Source organism: Epinephelus lanceolatus, chromosome 4 (assembly GCF_041903045.1).
Source record: "Epinephelus lanceolatus isolate andai-2023 chromosome 4, ASM4190304v1, whole genome shotgun sequence".
NCBI lineage: Eukaryota > Metazoa > Chordata > Actinopteri > Perciformes > Serranidae > Epinephelus > Epinephelus lanceolatus.
Genome location: NC_135737.1, coordinates 38827988 through 38843890, shown reverse-complemented (window position 1 = coordinate 38843890; position 15903 = coordinate 38827988). Strand labels below are relative to the sequence as shown.

Genomic DNA, 15903 nt, shown 5'->3' with positions numbered 1-15903 from the left:
CTGCATGTCATTTTGTTTAAATTAATTATCAGACACATCCTGGGAGATGAAAACATTAACAAAAAGCAAAAACATCACAGTGTTTCATATCACATCATTTAACACCACAGTGAAAATAGCAGTGGACGTAAATATCACTGAAACCCTACAGATATGTTTGAGCTACACAGATTAAAAAAGTACATCTTTGTGGCAGACAAAACATGTCTAATAATTTGACTTTATGAGTCACCCCTATTCTTTGCCATATCAACCCCTCCAATGACCTTGAATAGACATTTTCAGCAGTCTTAACCAGGTGTTTCAGTGTCTGATGGTAGCTGCTTGTAGTGTATTAATGTTTAAACAGACTTAATGAACCTATCTTCGTATACCTAGGTGTGTGTTCCTACAAAGACCTAAGAACTGATTAACTGTTAGGCAGTTGCTGATTACATGACACATTAGTAGTAAATATAAAGACAGAGAAGACTTGGACACAGAGCATGTTGGTTAAGAGGACCATTGCAATCAGACTGAGCTTTTGGGAATGTCATATAAAAAATGTGCAACAAAACACAAGCAAGCGAAGGTGGAGGAGAGAGGACATTGGGCCAGTAAGGTGGAGTTTCTCCTGGCTGTGGCGGGAAATGTTGTCGGACTGGGCAACGTGTGGAGGTTTCCTTACCTCTGTTACAAAAATGGAGGGGGTAAGCAAATATGATGCTCTCTACTTGTTGTCCTTAATCTGTGGTAGATGCATGCATTGTTGTATACTTTGAAAATTCAGGCGCATTCCTGGTGCCATATCTGGTATTTGTGGTGACCTGTGGTGTACCACTGTTCCTGCTGGAGACCACTATAGGCCAGTACACCCAGGAGGGTGGCGTCACCTGCTGGAGGAAGCTATGCCCACTGGCAGAAGGTATGCTGTTCAGAACTTTTTTGAGATTGAAGATTCACCGAAAACACTCTAAATTAGGGGTGTCAAACATATGGCCCTCTGGATGACTGTGCACACCTAATATTGATGCACATGTGAAGGCTTATTGTGGTCATATTTAAAGACATTAAATATTGTGCAAAATACACCACTTTGGTTGGGCGTGTTGATGCTTGCATTTCTACACAGGGGTAGAAATATAGCTAAAATACATTTATAATTACAGTGAGTTCTTAAAATTGCATTTAGATTTCTTTGGACATCTGAGGCTGTTCATCATTTGTAAATAGATATATATGTAATGCTAGTCGTGGCTGACGTAGCCTCAAACTGAGATTATGAGCTGGCTGCAGAGATCACTTCATTCTACCTCCACACCCTCAGATTTTTGTTTTTTCATTCTCAAACTTGCAGTCTTCAGTTCAGCCCCAACACACGCTGACTCAAGTGACATCACCTGAGCCAATCCCTAAGATTTTGCTCTCTGTGCATACTTTTTTTCACATATGCAGAAGTCCTCCTCAAGACCTGTTAACATACTTTAAAATCGATCTGGTTTCCCTTTCAAATAAACATTCAGCAACTCAGGTTACCATGACCATAACTGTTAAGCAGTTTGGGTAATGAATAAATGGAGGAGGTCAGGTTTTCATAATGATTGTCTATAACAGAATGCACCAAATGTGGCTCTGCAGGTATTGGCTATAGTGGGCTGCTGATCATCCTCTACAGCTGTATGACCTACATCATCATTCTGTCCTGGGCTTTGCTCTACCTGGTGTTCTCCTTCAGCTCAGAGCTGCCCTGGGCCAGCTGCAACAACTACTGGAACACAGGTAAAATACATACTGTCTCATGCATTAAAGGTACTATGTGGATTTTTTTTAGAAACTCCTTGTTATTAGTGACACTGGTGGCTCTTAAATGATCTAAAATCAGCATCCTGTTGCTCGCACTCATACTCTGTAGGCACAAGCTAGCATAGATGAGGTAAGAAAGAAAGCCAGCTGGGAGTCTGTTTTGATCCTTAAAACCAAACGAAGGTCCTTTAATGAATCCCCAAATCCCATTCCGCTGCTGACCCTAGTTTTTCTCCAAGGTCAGTCACATTCCCATTTGGCCAGGCAGGTTTCCCTAAATAAATCGTTTTTTCAGTGCTAATATTTATACTGGACTCTGTTGTGGTGGGGGCTAGCTGATTGCTGACATTGGTGGACTCAATTGCTGAGTTAACGTTAGCTACTGTTGCACACTATAGGGGAGCAGACAAGGCACTCGGGAATATGCACAAATGTCACATCCTTTGGGTTTTCCAGGCAAAACCGTTCCGTCCTTTACAAAGAGCTTAGTCACAAGGCTGTTATAGGAAACCGAGAAAGCTGTAGAAGAACTCTTTCTTTACGTTATGGTAAAACTGTTTTCAAGTTGGCAATACAAGGTGATTAATGCATGTAAATTTCTGGCATTTGCATAATATACAAATGCTAAAATAGGAGATATTAGCACTTAATCAAGTGACATCTGTGTTACATGAAGTGATTTAATTTTGTTCTTTAATAAAGTCGGGGTACTTGTAAGAGATAAAAAAAAAATTACTGGTCAAAATGAAAGCTACAAAGGACGAGACTTAAACCCCGTAACATGGTTCAAGTTTCAGAAACACTGGATCCTAACTTTCTCCATATTATAATTGTCTGCCCGCATCTTTTAAACTCCACACCAGTAGATTGTAATTCAGGCTGTTTGTTAAAAAGTCTTAAGCCTTAAACCTCTTGTCTTAAACCTCCCCTTGAGCCACAAAAGTCATAATACATCTGTTTCGTGATTATTGTTGGAATTTTTTTTCTCACTGTCCTTTCAGATGACTGCATAGACTTTTCAGCACAAAATAACACCTCTGTATGGACCAACCAGACAAACACCACCTCTGCTGCCACAGAGTTCTGGGAGTATGTTCACGCAGATTAACAATTTGAACCTCTGGGTTCTTTAAAATGCCCCAAAATGATCCCTTACAAGTCTCAATAACACATTTCTTTGTCCATCTTTTTACCTCCTAGACGACGAGTGCTGGCTATCTCAGGGGGGATTGAGGAGATAGGCAGCATCAGGTGGGAGGTGCTGTTGTGCCTAATCGCAATGTGGATCGTCTGCTACTTTTGTATCTGGAAAGGGGTCCGGTCTACAGGAAAGGTATTTATATAAGTCCTCATATTGTAGTAAAAGTGTATACTGTATATTTCTAAATGTATTAAACTGTTCTCCTCTTTCCCAGGTGGTGTATTTCACTGCTACCTTTCCCTATGTGATGTTGGTAGTTCTTTTGATTCGTGGCCTCACTCTTCCTGGAGCTCTACAAGGAGTAGTGTTTTATCTTCTGCCTGAACCCTCACGACTCGCAGACCCTCAGGTTGGAACTTTTTCATATACTACAACAGTTTAATGTTCAGGATGACAAACTTACTCACTGTTGCTGTGTTGGAACAGGTTTGGATGGAGGCTGGTTCTCAGGTCTTCTTCTCATACAGTTTAGGTGTGGGCACCTTAGTTGTGCTGGGCAGCTACAACACCTACAACAACAACTGCTATAAGTAAGTATTTATCAATGTGCAGCTGAGCTTGATGCTCTCGCATGAACGTTTCTGAGAGGTGAACAAGAGCTACTCAGTAACATAGTAAACTAGAAAAGTGCACTCAGTAGAGTTGTGAACAGTTGTGTGAACAAATATTAGGGTAATTAATTCAGTGGTTTGTGAGATTAGCTGCAGACAGATACAAACACTCACACATACTCACTCATGTTTGCACACACATGACCAAACGCATGATTGAGTGTGCTGTTTTTGTGTTTTGCAGAGACTGTCTATGGCTGTGTTTACTGAACAGTGGTACCAGCGTGGTAGCTGGGTTTGCGGTCTTCTCTGTGCTGGGATTCATGGCTCGCCAGCAGGGTGTTCCCATTGCAGACGTGGCCGAGTCAGGTAACGAAATCACCAGAGATACTCAGAAATAGTAAAACCATTCTGGCACCTTGTTACTGCCCAAGAGTTGTTTTTTAACTATCATTTCAGCAATGATCCCTTAAAGCTAAGGATGGCATAAATCTGCTTTAAAAATACACCCTCCTTCTGCAGCCCTCCTCTCTTCTCTCTCTGTCCTAAGCCCCTCCCACCTGACAACTACAGATATATGCACACTCTCCATACAGTAACCCAGTGTTTCCCATAAAATGATTTATTTCACTGTAGAAAGTTTCACAGAATGGACATGCAGGCACATTTGCATCTGTAGACCAGCCAATGAAGACCCTCTCTATGAAATGACCTTTGACTGGCCAAAGAGTTCTGCACTGGTTAGATATTCTAAAGCTTGGAACACCAGTCAAAAGGAGGCGCAAACGTTTACATTCCTCTCAGACCATTTGAATTACAATATGCTGAAAGTTCATCATGGGATGTTTGCCCCATGATGCCTACCCCAGCCTTCAGCATAAATGATGTTCAAGCTCACATAGGCTCCTCCCTCTACTGGACTCTATGGGTAATGCTCTTTCAGTCACAAGCACACATTTGCCCACTGAGATTTGTATAAACGCAGCTGGAAAATCAGGATGTGCCTACCCAAATACTAGGGATGCCAGGGCTGGGTTGGTAACATTTGCACAGAGAGGCAAGAATCCCTCTAAGTCAGCCTCTCTCATTTTCAATCAGTACAAGTGGTGCCATTTGCCCTTTTGCACATGCAGCTCCACCCTCCGGCAATCCACCCGGGGCATAGCAGCTTCCTGTGGTGGGGGACTGGGCACTCGAAGCTTTGTGCATCTGCTACATGTTCATGTCCATGTACTTTTGCCAGGTTTTAACACTTGAATGTGGTGTTGGGGAACAGGTGCTGGACACCACTATGCAATAGACAACATAATCACTGTGCCCCTGCGCTGGTGGGCCCATCTTACCCAGAACAGGAAGGTGTCTTTTTCAGTTGGCCTAGCCAGAGGTAGGGGGGGGGGGGTTGTTTAGACCTGCAATGTTTAGGGCACTCTTGTGGTGGGAATGTCTCATTTGAGGCGCTGCATCTGCTCAGTCTCCTTGGTCTCCCTGCAATGGAGTCCCCATAAATATGGAATATGTCTCTGTGTAGAAAGATTGTCTCAATATGATAGAGAATGTTAGGCTGTAACCCCGTCTCTCTGAGTGAAGAGACAATCTCCAGAGCAAGGCTTGGAGAACAATTCCAATCAGTGTTCATCAGTGTAATCACGCACACCTGGGACTTTTAAGCCTGTGCATGGTCCACATAGTGATGTGTCTTAAAGAGATATCCACGTCAACTGTCCCAGTAGGTCAGTCCCCGTACTCATGGAATATGTAGCTGTGTGGAGCAAGTCTGACTGTTTGGATTTAACTATACATTTATGTGCATGGCTGCCTTGGAGCATTGGTTTTGCACATTCTCAGAAAATAACATGGTGTGTCCGCAAGATGGAATACGCACATGAATGGTAGGGGCAGTGTTGGCAGAACAGGAGAAATAAACTCCTCATTGTCACAGCCTGCTTGATACACACTATGAACAATGTTGCTTTGATCTGTGGTGATCTCAGACCTAACAATATACTAACCTCCTGTTTGAGTGTCGCCACTGTTTGTTGTTTACTTCATGCAAATCACAAAGTGCTGTATGATCTGAGTTATTTCAGCTTCTTCTTGCAACATGCATAGTACACAGGCAAGTATGTGAACAATGCCGTTCAAGACGCAGCCAGTTGTCTAACCAGACAGGAGTTAAAAAGCTTTGCTGCCATCTTGAGGACAACTAGACAACTAGAGAGCATTCATAGTTACTCAGCCCCCACTGCAGTGTGTGCATGGACTCACACAGTAGATAAACGTCATGCACACATTCACTTTCACTCATGTCCTCATGGTACCTCCCTTGTTGCTTCACTCTCTTCATGTCTTTTCTTTCCTACCCAAATATTTATTTCACATCAGTACAAGCTAGAGTCCCTCAATCATCATCTGACTCTGACTCAGTCTGTTTCTTAGTCATTCAGTGCTCAGATTCATACTTCTAAATTCCATAGTGTACATGTAGTTTTCTGCAAATGTAATTTTCTGAAGAGATGCATGCAAGGAGATTTTAAATGCCTCATCCTCCTGTGGTATTTTAAACCCATTTGTGATTTCCAGTAACTTCACAAGTCCCCTCGATCTTGACAGACTGAGGAGGTTGTTGTTTATGTTACTTGATTGATGATATTTCCAATTGCATCACCATGTGGATGCATGTTACTGTTACTTTACAAAGTCATAGATGCTAAATAGATTAAACAACAAAGGCAGTTGGTAGACAGTGATGAATCTAGCATTGTTGTGTTCCAGGTCCAGGCTTGGCGTTCATTGCATACCCTCAGGCTGTAGCCATGATGCCCCTTCCCCAGCTGTGGTCCATCTGTTTCTTTGTCATGATCATTCTCCTGGGTCTGGACACACAAGTAAGATGCACTCTGGAAGAACTCTTTGTGGAAGAACATGTTCACTTTTGGAAATGTACATATTGTGTCTTGTCCTTCCTCTGTGCAGTTTGTTGGCATGGAGGTTGTGATGACATCCATCATAGATATGTTTCCCACAGTGATGCGCAGGGCAGGCCGACGGGAACGTTTCCTCGTCCTCTTCTGCCTCATGTGCTTCTTCTCTCAGCTTGTGATGATCACTGAGGTCAGTATGTTGTGTTATATGTACATTTATTATTCATTAATCCATTATGGCGGTGTATTGGCTCCAAAATATAACAATCTATGTGTCATGACTTTGTCTTATCATTTTAACAAGATGCTTTCAGCTTATGACTTTAAATAAGCACATGTCTAATAGATGCCTTTGCTGTTTTCTTCAGGGAGGGATGTACTTGTTTCAGCTGTTTGAGTACTACGCTTGCAACGGAGCCTGCGTCCTCTTTCCCTGTTTGTTTGAAACCCTGGCAGTGGGATGGATATTTGGTAGGTATGCTGTTATTAAAGGGGCACTCCAGCCACAAATTCATAGTGAAACTCCATGAATTTAGGGAATTCACTAAGTTAAATGTTTAAAAAAATGAATCACAACTGAGGATACTGAAATGTTTTCACTAGCTGGGTGGTATTCTCAACAACTAGCAAACTAACCTACATGTATAAAAGTGAGTATATTAAATCATTCAAAAGCATCTACTTGGATCTGGTCATTGTACTGATCATCAGGGGTGTAACAGTTCACAAATTTCACTGTTCGGTTCAATATGATGCAGTAGTGTCATTTCAAATGTGAGAAAACTATCATCATTTGGGCTTCAGCAAGAAGAACAGTCTTGCTGAAATGGATGCATTGAAGTCTAGCTAAAGCAAAATCAGTGACATCTTCCTTAACACAGAATACATGTCGAAAATACTTGTTGAAAACATTAAAAGACTGTAAACTCTGTCATATTTAATTGTGAAGTTAGACCGCCATGTCTGTGTCCTGGATTTTTTGGGTGTGCCTAAAAGTCTGCTTGACAATGCACTGGAGCCATCCTTAATATAACCCCTTCCCTACTATATAAAAACTACATTACTACTGACAGTAGAGTGTGTAGCATCATTGTTGTTTCTACTGTGTGTGAACAGCAAGTTAACTATGTTAACACTCCAACTGATCTTCCAACCTCATCTCCTATGAAGGGGCGGAGCGGCTGTATGGCATCATTGAGGACATGACAGGTGTGCATGCCAACCCATTCTTTAAAATCTGCTGGCTTTACCTCACACCGCTGGTCTCACTGGTGAGTTGGCTTTCAATGTTACATATCTTCATGACAAATAACCCCACAGCCATGGTCCTTGTTCCTCTACACCTGAGTATGTCTTTGCTATTTATTTTAACCCCATGGATTTTTATGCTAGAATACATTTCTATACTTTAAAAACAACTTCTGAATCTGTTTTGTTTCTCTTAGGGCTCTTTTATATGTTCTTTAGTTGAGTACCAGCCTCTGACCTTTAATCGCTGGTACGTGTACCCAACCTGGGCATACGCGTTGGGCTGGGTACTGGCCCTCTCCTCCATCCTGCTTGTGCCGGGATGTGCGCTGTATAAACTGGGAACTGGGACTGGGAACCTCAGTCAGGTGGGACAACTGTGTAACTGACTGTGATATTTAATTTAAAAATGGCATGGTGTAATATAGGCCTTTTAATCAAATTTTACATCATCCCATTTGGCCATTTTAACATTAATAATTATGCAATAATTCAACTGGACAGTGTTAAGTTTTGTTAAATATTTCTCTCTATTTCCAGCGTTTCCATCATCTGTGCCGACCTGACCCTGACTACTCACTGACAGAGAAGACAGAAACTGAGTTGAAGCACATCATAAAGGACGATGTGTAACTGTTCAATACCAGTTGATATGAAACTTAACCTGATCCTGAACTTTTTCAACTGTATTCATGTGTCCGACAACTACGATCTGGCACTGAGAGCGCTGGTTACCAATTATGACGTCACTTTGCTTCTCTGCAGTCTATAGTCCAAAGGTCAAAGACAAACAAGACCAGTCTTATTTATCTTAGCTAGTTTAAGATGATCATGGATACTTATGTGATATCACTGCAAGTGTCGTGGAAGTATTAACCAAATGTAAATGTCCCACACTGAGTAAAACAACAAAGTATTTTGACATACACATTTTCAATGTGATTTTTTTTTTTTTCAGAAATAAATTGTAATCTTTTAAGTCACATCATAATCACCATTAGATTTCTTTTTTGATTAAAAATAATGAGCAGTTTAAGCACGCTGATTCAAATTAGTTAGTTATCTGTGCAAAATGCTGTTGAAATTTTAAGAGATTCCAGAAATGTATTTTGGAAATGCATCTGAAGAGAAATATATAATTAAAACAAGAGCAATAACACCGATTTCTCCCACAGTCTTTGTGACAACAGTGCACTTACTATAATTTTCTTGCCCTGACAAAGTCACTCATTAATTTCCAAGCACACCGAATGCAGAGAATTTTCTCTGTCATCATGAAGCTCAATGGATGCACTGGGAAGGAAACTGTTTTGGTGGCTTTCAGGAAATAGTCAATCACATGCATGTACTTCACACATGTGCATCACGACCTTGGTGACTCAGTTTCCATGGTAGCAGCTGGATTATTTCAGGGACATGTGAGGCCATCGCAGAAACGCATTACCATTATCAATCTGAACGGATTATACACTGAAAATGTCTCTTCTTCATATGTTGTTTTATTTAAAAACCTTAAAATGATGAAGATTCGTTGTATAAACCACTTTAAATTTGAGAATGTGTGCACTGCTGGCTGTGATGTCTGTCATATGCACAAGCACAAAGAAATAAATGAAAAATCATACCACATGCATTTAACCACGCAACATACATTTATACTTTAAGATTGTCAGACTCTCTTAAACTCAAATACAAACAGTTGTCCATTTCTGATTAAAACAAATGACCACAAAACAACAACAACAAAAAGGAGTATTGTCAAAGTGAAGATGGAAAACAAAGCTGCTCCATGAGAGGAAACAGTATTAATTACTCCCCTGCAGATGCTGTGCTGAATTCATAGTCTGTGGTTGAATTGCTTCCGTTATTATGAGTGCTGTACTGGTAATATTGGTAATGACCACAATATGATAACCTTGCTCTGATAATGCAAAAAAAAAAAAAAAGTTTTTAAGGCTTTGTTGGGGAGCATTTGGATAGATGTCCTTGCAGCAGTCTAGGGTAGTGCAGTTTGTGATGTCACAGAGAGATTTTCTCCGCAGCACTCAGTGCCTAGTTGTGCCTCGAATCCTGCGTGTTTCCTTTATGGACCATTTTTCTGGTAGCCTTTGACTTTATGTCGCTTTGAAGGCACCAGTTTTGTTTCTTACCATGTTTGGACTGCTGGCTCACTCTCTGGTACAGCAGGTTGCAAGAAACCATTTTCTCAACATTCATCTCCCAGGAGATGGATTTAAATATTTTTTTCCCCTGAATTAAACACTGTAGTGCCACCTGTGTGTGAGACAGTTTCATCTGCCTCCCAGGAACACACATTTAATTTTCACATAATCCTTTAAGTGGCTCACAGGCAGAGACCCTCAACTCATCTGTGTGGTTCTATAAAATCTGTAGTGGTAGAAGATGGTGCCTTGGGACTTAATTGCACTTTTGTAAATTCATAATTGATCAGCTTTCAGATGTCAAACACTTAATTCTGGTAAAGGAGGGCAACTGAAAACAAAACTGCAACATTCACAAAAAGTACTAACCTCAAGTCATTGTTTGATTTCAGCTGACCTGCAGAGGTATTTCATCACAATCTTTATAAAACTAGGTTTAAATAACCAGGGATAAACCATTAAAACCACACATAATATCCCAGCATTGTCCTGAGTAATCTCTTTCCCTTTAAAGGCACTGCAGATTGTGTTAATCGGTGGAACTGTCAGGAGACATAAAGGTGACTTTCTCTGAGACTTTATCTCTGACCTCAGGCTCCCTGCCTTGTTCTGAGTTTGGGTGTGATATAGTAGTGAGAAGGCGAGATACTGGCACCTCTGAGCTCTCAACAGCTAGTGGCCCACTGACGTCACCTGTGGAAATATCTGAATGACATGAGATTTGAAAATGTTGTAGGATTTTAAGATTGGGGTACCTGCCAGACTCAGCCATTGCTTGGTGTACCTGCTCCCAGGCTGTGATACCACTAAGACTGCAGGTGGGGTTGGTGGCAGCCTGGCACAGCAGCTCTGTGTGCTGGCGAAGCTGGGCAATGTCCCGTTCAGTGGCGTTGCTCTGACGCAGCAGCTCCTTCGTGCGCAGCGTTATGTCCAACAGGCCTGACTGTCTGAGGATTTCTACTGTGTTGAGGAAACGGCGATGGCGAGTACTGGTGGTGCTGTTTCTGTGAAGTCCTCTGGTTGTGAGGATGGAGGAGGTGCTGTGCAGACTGGACTCAGATGGGGAGTCCTGGCTCGAGGAGACAGTAATGGGACTGGAAGCGGATTGAGCATCTTTGGTTGAAGAGGAACATGGCAACCCAGAGGTTACCACTGATGATGTGGGTTGCTTATAAACGTGCTGCTTGGGTAGACTGCTGGTCACAGGTGTGTCAGTGTTCCTGTGTTCAACGCACACCCTTTTGCTCAGATTCTGTGATTCATCGTTTGATAAAGCTTTATCAGGCGGCTTCTTGCTGGGGTGTGGTGCAATACGGGGGTAGGAGTTGAGAATGGGCAGGTATGTGCTATTCGCTTTCTTCCCTGTGCTGTTGGGCTTACGCGATGAAGGTTTGTGAAGCTGGACGGTGGCCGGCGACAAGCTAGGCTGCTGGAAAAGGATCATATGAGTAGGACCAGTACTGCCAGTTTCCCCGCTTCCATTTCTCGGGGGCAGCTGACCTCTTTTCTTGATCGTGTCCGGCTGATGGGACAGGGAAGAAGATTGACGTAAATTTAGTTTGTTTTAAGGGAATCATATTGCGAGATTGGTTAGACATTAAATGTACTCTTGTTCGTCTCTGTTTTTGGCAGGCAAACAATGAAAACTCTTTACCTGTCCCATCAGAAATTCAGAACAAAATCACTCAGCATGAAAAATACAAAAAACTGCCAACGCTCCCATAGAAAGAAGTGAGAGTATTTAAGTACATGTTATTCCTACGGTAATAGTCAGTCATCCTGACCTATCCCTGACCTATCCCTGACATTTTGAAGCCTCACTTCGCAACTACATTTATAACATTGTTTCTTTATGCACCCATTTCATCCTGCAACTCTCTACTTGCCTCAGTTCCTCATCTATGCTTCTGTTAAGGACATTCTCTGGGGTATGCTCCCTCACTTCTTCCATTTCCACTTAGAGTTTAAGACAATCATTAGTCCTAACCTCACTGGCTGCACCTTCACCTGTCTTACCTGCTTAAGCACCATGTTATTGATGATGTAGATGGGTTGGAGCTCATGGCCTGCTAACATCAAGTTAGGATTCCCAGGATTCCCTTGCCTAAGGTCTTTGTTTTGAGCAGGCTGTGAAGTTTCTGCACCCTCACTGCCTCTGGACTGACTTTTTTGGCTGTGCTGGTCCTCCACATCTGTCTGCTGCCAGTCCGAGCCATCTGCAGAGAAGTTGTAATTTGATTAAGTCCCTTAAAATTAAGAAACTAAGAATATAAATTGCTTCAGTTCCTACACGTCATCTGATGTGGATGTAAATATGTCAGCATAACAACCTCCTCGTGATTTCATTTCACTTCCAAAAAACTGTCCTGCCCATCATGTACTGCACTGTTTGTTCCATTCAGCTTAAATAATTATCACTACCTGATCTGACTTGTAAAGATAAATGGGAGTGGATGGGAAATAGCCGTAGAGAATAAAACTTGGCAAACCGATTTGTTCTTGTTTTTTTTTTCACAATTACTCACCAGAGTAGCCAGAATCTTTTTCTGAGCTGCAGCGGGAGCCCCTTCCACTGGAGTCATCTGCGTCTTTCGCATCACGCATTGCCAACAGTGTCGTACTGTTGTTCTTATTTTTAGCGTTCTTGCTGGATGTAGCACAGGGACTGTGCTCATTCAAGCTGCGCTGTTCTTTAGGCATACTGGACCCTAACAAGAGAATACATCATATTTAGTCTGTCTCTAAATGCCAAAAATTAACAGCATAAAAACAAAACAATGAGAGCTTTTAGCACTGTGCTGGACCGGTGACGAGCTCAGATTGTACCCTGCATATCACCCATTGCATGCTACAATACGATCCAACTTATAATAAACTTGTGTATAGAAAATGCTCTTTTTGTTAATTCTTTATCACAAAAAAAATATGCCATCAAATAAACTGTTTTGAATGTGTGGGCCCCTATTCTGTGAATGGCTTGATGATCATTGAAATCCCTTTGATGACAATAATAACCACAGATTTAAACCAATGGTGCGTAGTTATATCACTTCATCAGCAGCACAGTTTCACCCCTCCCAAAAAAACCCCCTGTGTGTTAATGCTACGTACTAGCTTTTTAAAGACACATCATGTTCCTCCTCTTCCCTTTCATACTGGGCAGCGGTGTGTAAAAAACACTTTCCTGAGTTCTTTCTCAATCTGTTTGTGTGGTCGATTGCACAACCACTTTACACCACTTTAATAGTGTTTCCAATCGTTTTTTTCCACGTGAATCCACAATGGAACATGCTGACAGTTGTAAATTTGCCTTTGGGAGGTGTAACTGATGCAACCAATGCACCATGACATTGTGTGCATGCCCACTAATAATACCTCGCAGATGATTTCTGCACAACATTCAGTTTCACATCATGTCAATTATCAAAGTCTAAATTTGAGCATATAGTCTGTCTTTGATGCTCCTGCAGATATTGTATTGCAGTGTACAGCACTGCACAATGTAGTCAGAGCAAAAACTTTTGAAAAGTCACAGTGCAAAAACTCTGTGTGTAAACATATATTTTGCTAACGCTCATGAGAAGTCAGAAGGGAAAAAAAAACAACTAAGCCCATTAGATAAAAACCCTTCACTCTGTTTATGTGCTTGTGTGCACTTGTACACGCCCACTGTGTGTTTACATGGAGCCAGAGGAATGTGGGGGATATGTGTTGTTTTGAGTCCATAGAAATAAAGACCCTATTATAACATTTACCCAAAGAAAGTGCTGTAAATCAAACTGTAATCAACAGTAAGCACAGAGAGAATTCATATTTCAACAAGATGTCTGCAACTCATTGCATTTATTAATTCCTATTCCTTCTCTCACACACAACTAACTGCATGAAAACCATCAATCTTGAAAGGCGTAGAAACTAAAATGACACTCCACATGTGTCCTCATATTTTTTCTGCTAATGGCCTCTGAGAAATGCCTGGGAACTGACATAAATGTCCACACCTCAATTCATAAATACTTTTTGTCTGTGTTGCTCTGCCTCCACAAGGGGTTGGCTGACCTGTATCCAATGGCCAAAGTACAAATCTAAATGCAGAAGAACAGTTAGTACATGGGTGGCTGAATCTGCTGGGGATATTATCAGACAGACCGCTTACCATAGTTGGCCCTGAGTGATATAAAATACTGCCCCATACTCTCCATTGTACTGGGTTGACGAGTTTATTTGATAATCACATTTTAGGAAGCTCTACAGTGGAAGAAAAGTGCATTTGAGTTTTATGATCAGCAGTACAACTTCACTGCTCTTTCTCCTTTGATAATCACCACGTCTACCTTAACATAGACATTTTTCACTATCCTGGGAAATTTAGTTTTGGTCATTTGCGTACGATCAACCCGTGCTTCTGATATTTCCAGCAGTGGTTCCGTGAAGGCAGCACTTCTCGCCCTCAGATGAACCAGCAGCACCCCCTCCCCCTCCAACTGTTATGTAACACTCAACTTCAAGTCCGGTCCTCTGTTTAATACACTTCCTCTCACACTGGACACGAACGTGCAACAAAAATCACATAATAATCAAAGTGGTTGGTCGAAATTAAAACCACATTATGCGTTGCTAACCTGCCAACATATGTGTAAAAGATGAAAAAGTTATTAATATCGTATCTTTTTTAAAGCGCACATTTACACGCTCTCCTGTCTGTGGTGGAAAACTTACCTTGAAATGTAAAACTGCCAATTATTTCCAGTAACGGTGTTTTCCCCTCTTAAGCTCACTTTTAAAGCGCCGGAAAATGACAACGTTGACATGGAGCGTCATCTTTAAATCATTTTTGTTAGATTTATATTAATTCATTAATCATTTTCCTGTCTCTGTGATAAGACTACATGGAAATGGGGTTGCTGTTCGGCAACGTCCGTCAGATTCAGCTCAGGTTAGACAAGATTAAAATTGTCATATCCGGTTGGTTTCAAAATAAAACGCACACATACAAAAATAGGGCGATTTTGCGAATGATACCACCTAGTCTGATAATATTCAGTTTAATTCAGAATCAGTTTGTTTTAAAACCATCAGTCAGTACGTACCTGCGCGTTTAACCGAAGTCGTAACTTCCCCTGCTTTTGTTTTGAAATCCCGGTGGCTAATGTCGGTTAGCTTGACGACGCCATTTGACATAACCACGACATGTTACAAAAAGGGGGTCAAAAACATAATAAATATCAAAATATCGTGTCATTCAATCCTGTATGCAGATAGAAGACACACAACCGGTGTCCCACCGAAGACACAATTAAAAATGGAGGTGAAAGCTATTGTCCCGTTGACGTTACCTCAATTGAACTCAGAGGCCTGTTAGACTGCCTACCAGAAACAGCGATCTCTCCGCGAGCTTAACACCCATTGGTCCATGAGACAACTGCGACAGCCAATCAGGAAGTAGTACACATGCAGCAGCGACTCAGATGAAGGAGACATGGTGCAAGTGTGCAGTAAACAAAGAGGCTCACTAGAAGACTTCTTACTTTAAAAGCTCACACTTAGGTAAGGCAAAGCAGCTTTACAGAGCAATAAAATATAAAGCAGAAAGGATACAGATTTACAATAATAAAGTAAAGAGAAACAAGATCTAAAAGGTTAAATTAATGACTAAATGATTTAATATTTAAAAAAAAAATCAAATAGAAAAATGGCAGACAAAAGGTGCAAAGATAACAAGTAGTCAGCAGTAATTATAGGGTGGAGTAGGCAGTGTAATAAAAGCAATGTGTTTTAGCTTCAAAAGGTCAGTTGGGGCTTGTCTGACATCATCTGGGAGGTTATTTCAGGTTTTTACTGTGTGATTACAAAACACTGCTTCACCTTGTTTTGCTCCAACTCATGGGACGGTCGGTAGGCCAGCCCCAGATGTCCTCAGGGTCCTGGATGGCTCATATATCACAAGCATGTCAGAGATATCTTTGGGTGCTGAGCCACAGAGCAATTTATACAGAAGCGGCAAGATTTTGAAATCAGCTCTCTGAGTGACAGGTAGC

The 15903-nt window shown here is 41.5% G+C and overlaps 2 protein-coding genes across 3 annotated transcripts; one reads left to right on the top strand and one right to left on the bottom strand.

Moving 5' to 3' along the window:
* The first annotated feature begins 471 nt into the window (after nucleotides 1–471).
* LOC117259828 (sodium- and chloride-dependent GABA transporter 2-like) lies at nucleotides 472–8862 on the top strand. Its single transcript, XM_033631601.2, has 14 exons — nucleotides 472–689; nucleotides 770–904; nucleotides 1618–1758; nucleotides 2784–2871; nucleotides 2983–3115; nucleotides 3198–3332; nucleotides 3410–3513; nucleotides 3779–3903; nucleotides 6307–6419; nucleotides 6508–6645; nucleotides 6824–6926; nucleotides 7626–7726; nucleotides 7901–8071; nucleotides 8244–8862. The coding sequence occupies exons 1-14, from the start codon at nucleotides 530–532 to the stop codon at nucleotides 8334–8336; spliced, it is 1740 nt and encodes a 579-aa protein (XP_033487492.2). The 5' UTR covers nucleotides 472–529; the 3' UTR covers nucleotides 8337–8862.
* A 477-nt stretch (nucleotides 8863–9339) lies between these two features.
* On the bottom strand, nucleotides 9340–15239 carry LOC117259829 (CLOCK-interacting pacemaker). 2 transcript variants are annotated; one of them, XM_033631603.2, is made up of 4 exons: nucleotides 14956–15239; nucleotides 12391–12573; nucleotides 11882–12081; nucleotides 9340–11387 (listed from the first exon to the last, which is right to left on the bottom strand). In XM_033631603.2, the coding sequence occupies exons 1-4, from the start codon at nucleotides 15044–15046 to the stop codon at nucleotides 10395–10397; spliced, it is 1467 nt and encodes a 488-aa protein (XP_033487494.1). In that variant the 5' UTR covers nucleotides 15047–15239; the 3' UTR covers nucleotides 9340–10394. The 2 variants fall into 2 exon arrangements, with proteins under 2 accessions (XP_033487494.1, XP_033487495.1); XM_033631604.2 differs by lacking the exon at nucleotides 14956–15239 and adding an exon at nucleotides 14585–14809.
* Between the last annotated feature and the right edge of the window lie 664 nt (nucleotides 15240–15903).

What these genes read in the sequence shown, in the direction of transcription:
- LOC117259829 (XM_033631603.2), bottom strand. Translation starts at nt 15,046, where the DNA reads ATGTCAAATGGCGTCGTCAAGCTAACCGACATTAGCCACCGGGATTTC. An exon ending in GACTTCGGTTAAACGCGCAG is followed by an intron (nt 12,574 to 14,955) that starts GTACGTACTGAC and finishes TTCTCTTGTTAG; the next exon opens with GGTCCAGTATGCCTAAAGAA. An exon ending in ATAACATGGTGCTTAAGCAG is followed by an intron (nt 11,388 to 11,881) that starts GTAAGACAGGTG and finishes CTGTCCCATCAG; the next exon opens with CCGGACACGATCAAGAAAAG.
- LOC117259828 (XM_033631601.2), top strand. Translation starts at nt 530, where the DNA reads ATGTCATATAAAAAATGTGCAACAAAACACAAGCAAGCGAAGGTGGAG. An exon ending in CTGTTACAAAAATGGAGGGG is followed by an intron (nt 690 to 769) that starts GTAAGCAAATAT and finishes TTGAAAATTCAG; the next exon opens with GCGCATTCCTGGTGCCATAT. An exon ending in CACGACTCGCAGACCCTCAG is followed by an intron (nt 3,333 to 3,409) that starts GTTGGAACTTTT and finishes GTGTTGGAACAG; the next exon opens with GTTTGGATGGAGGCTGGTTC.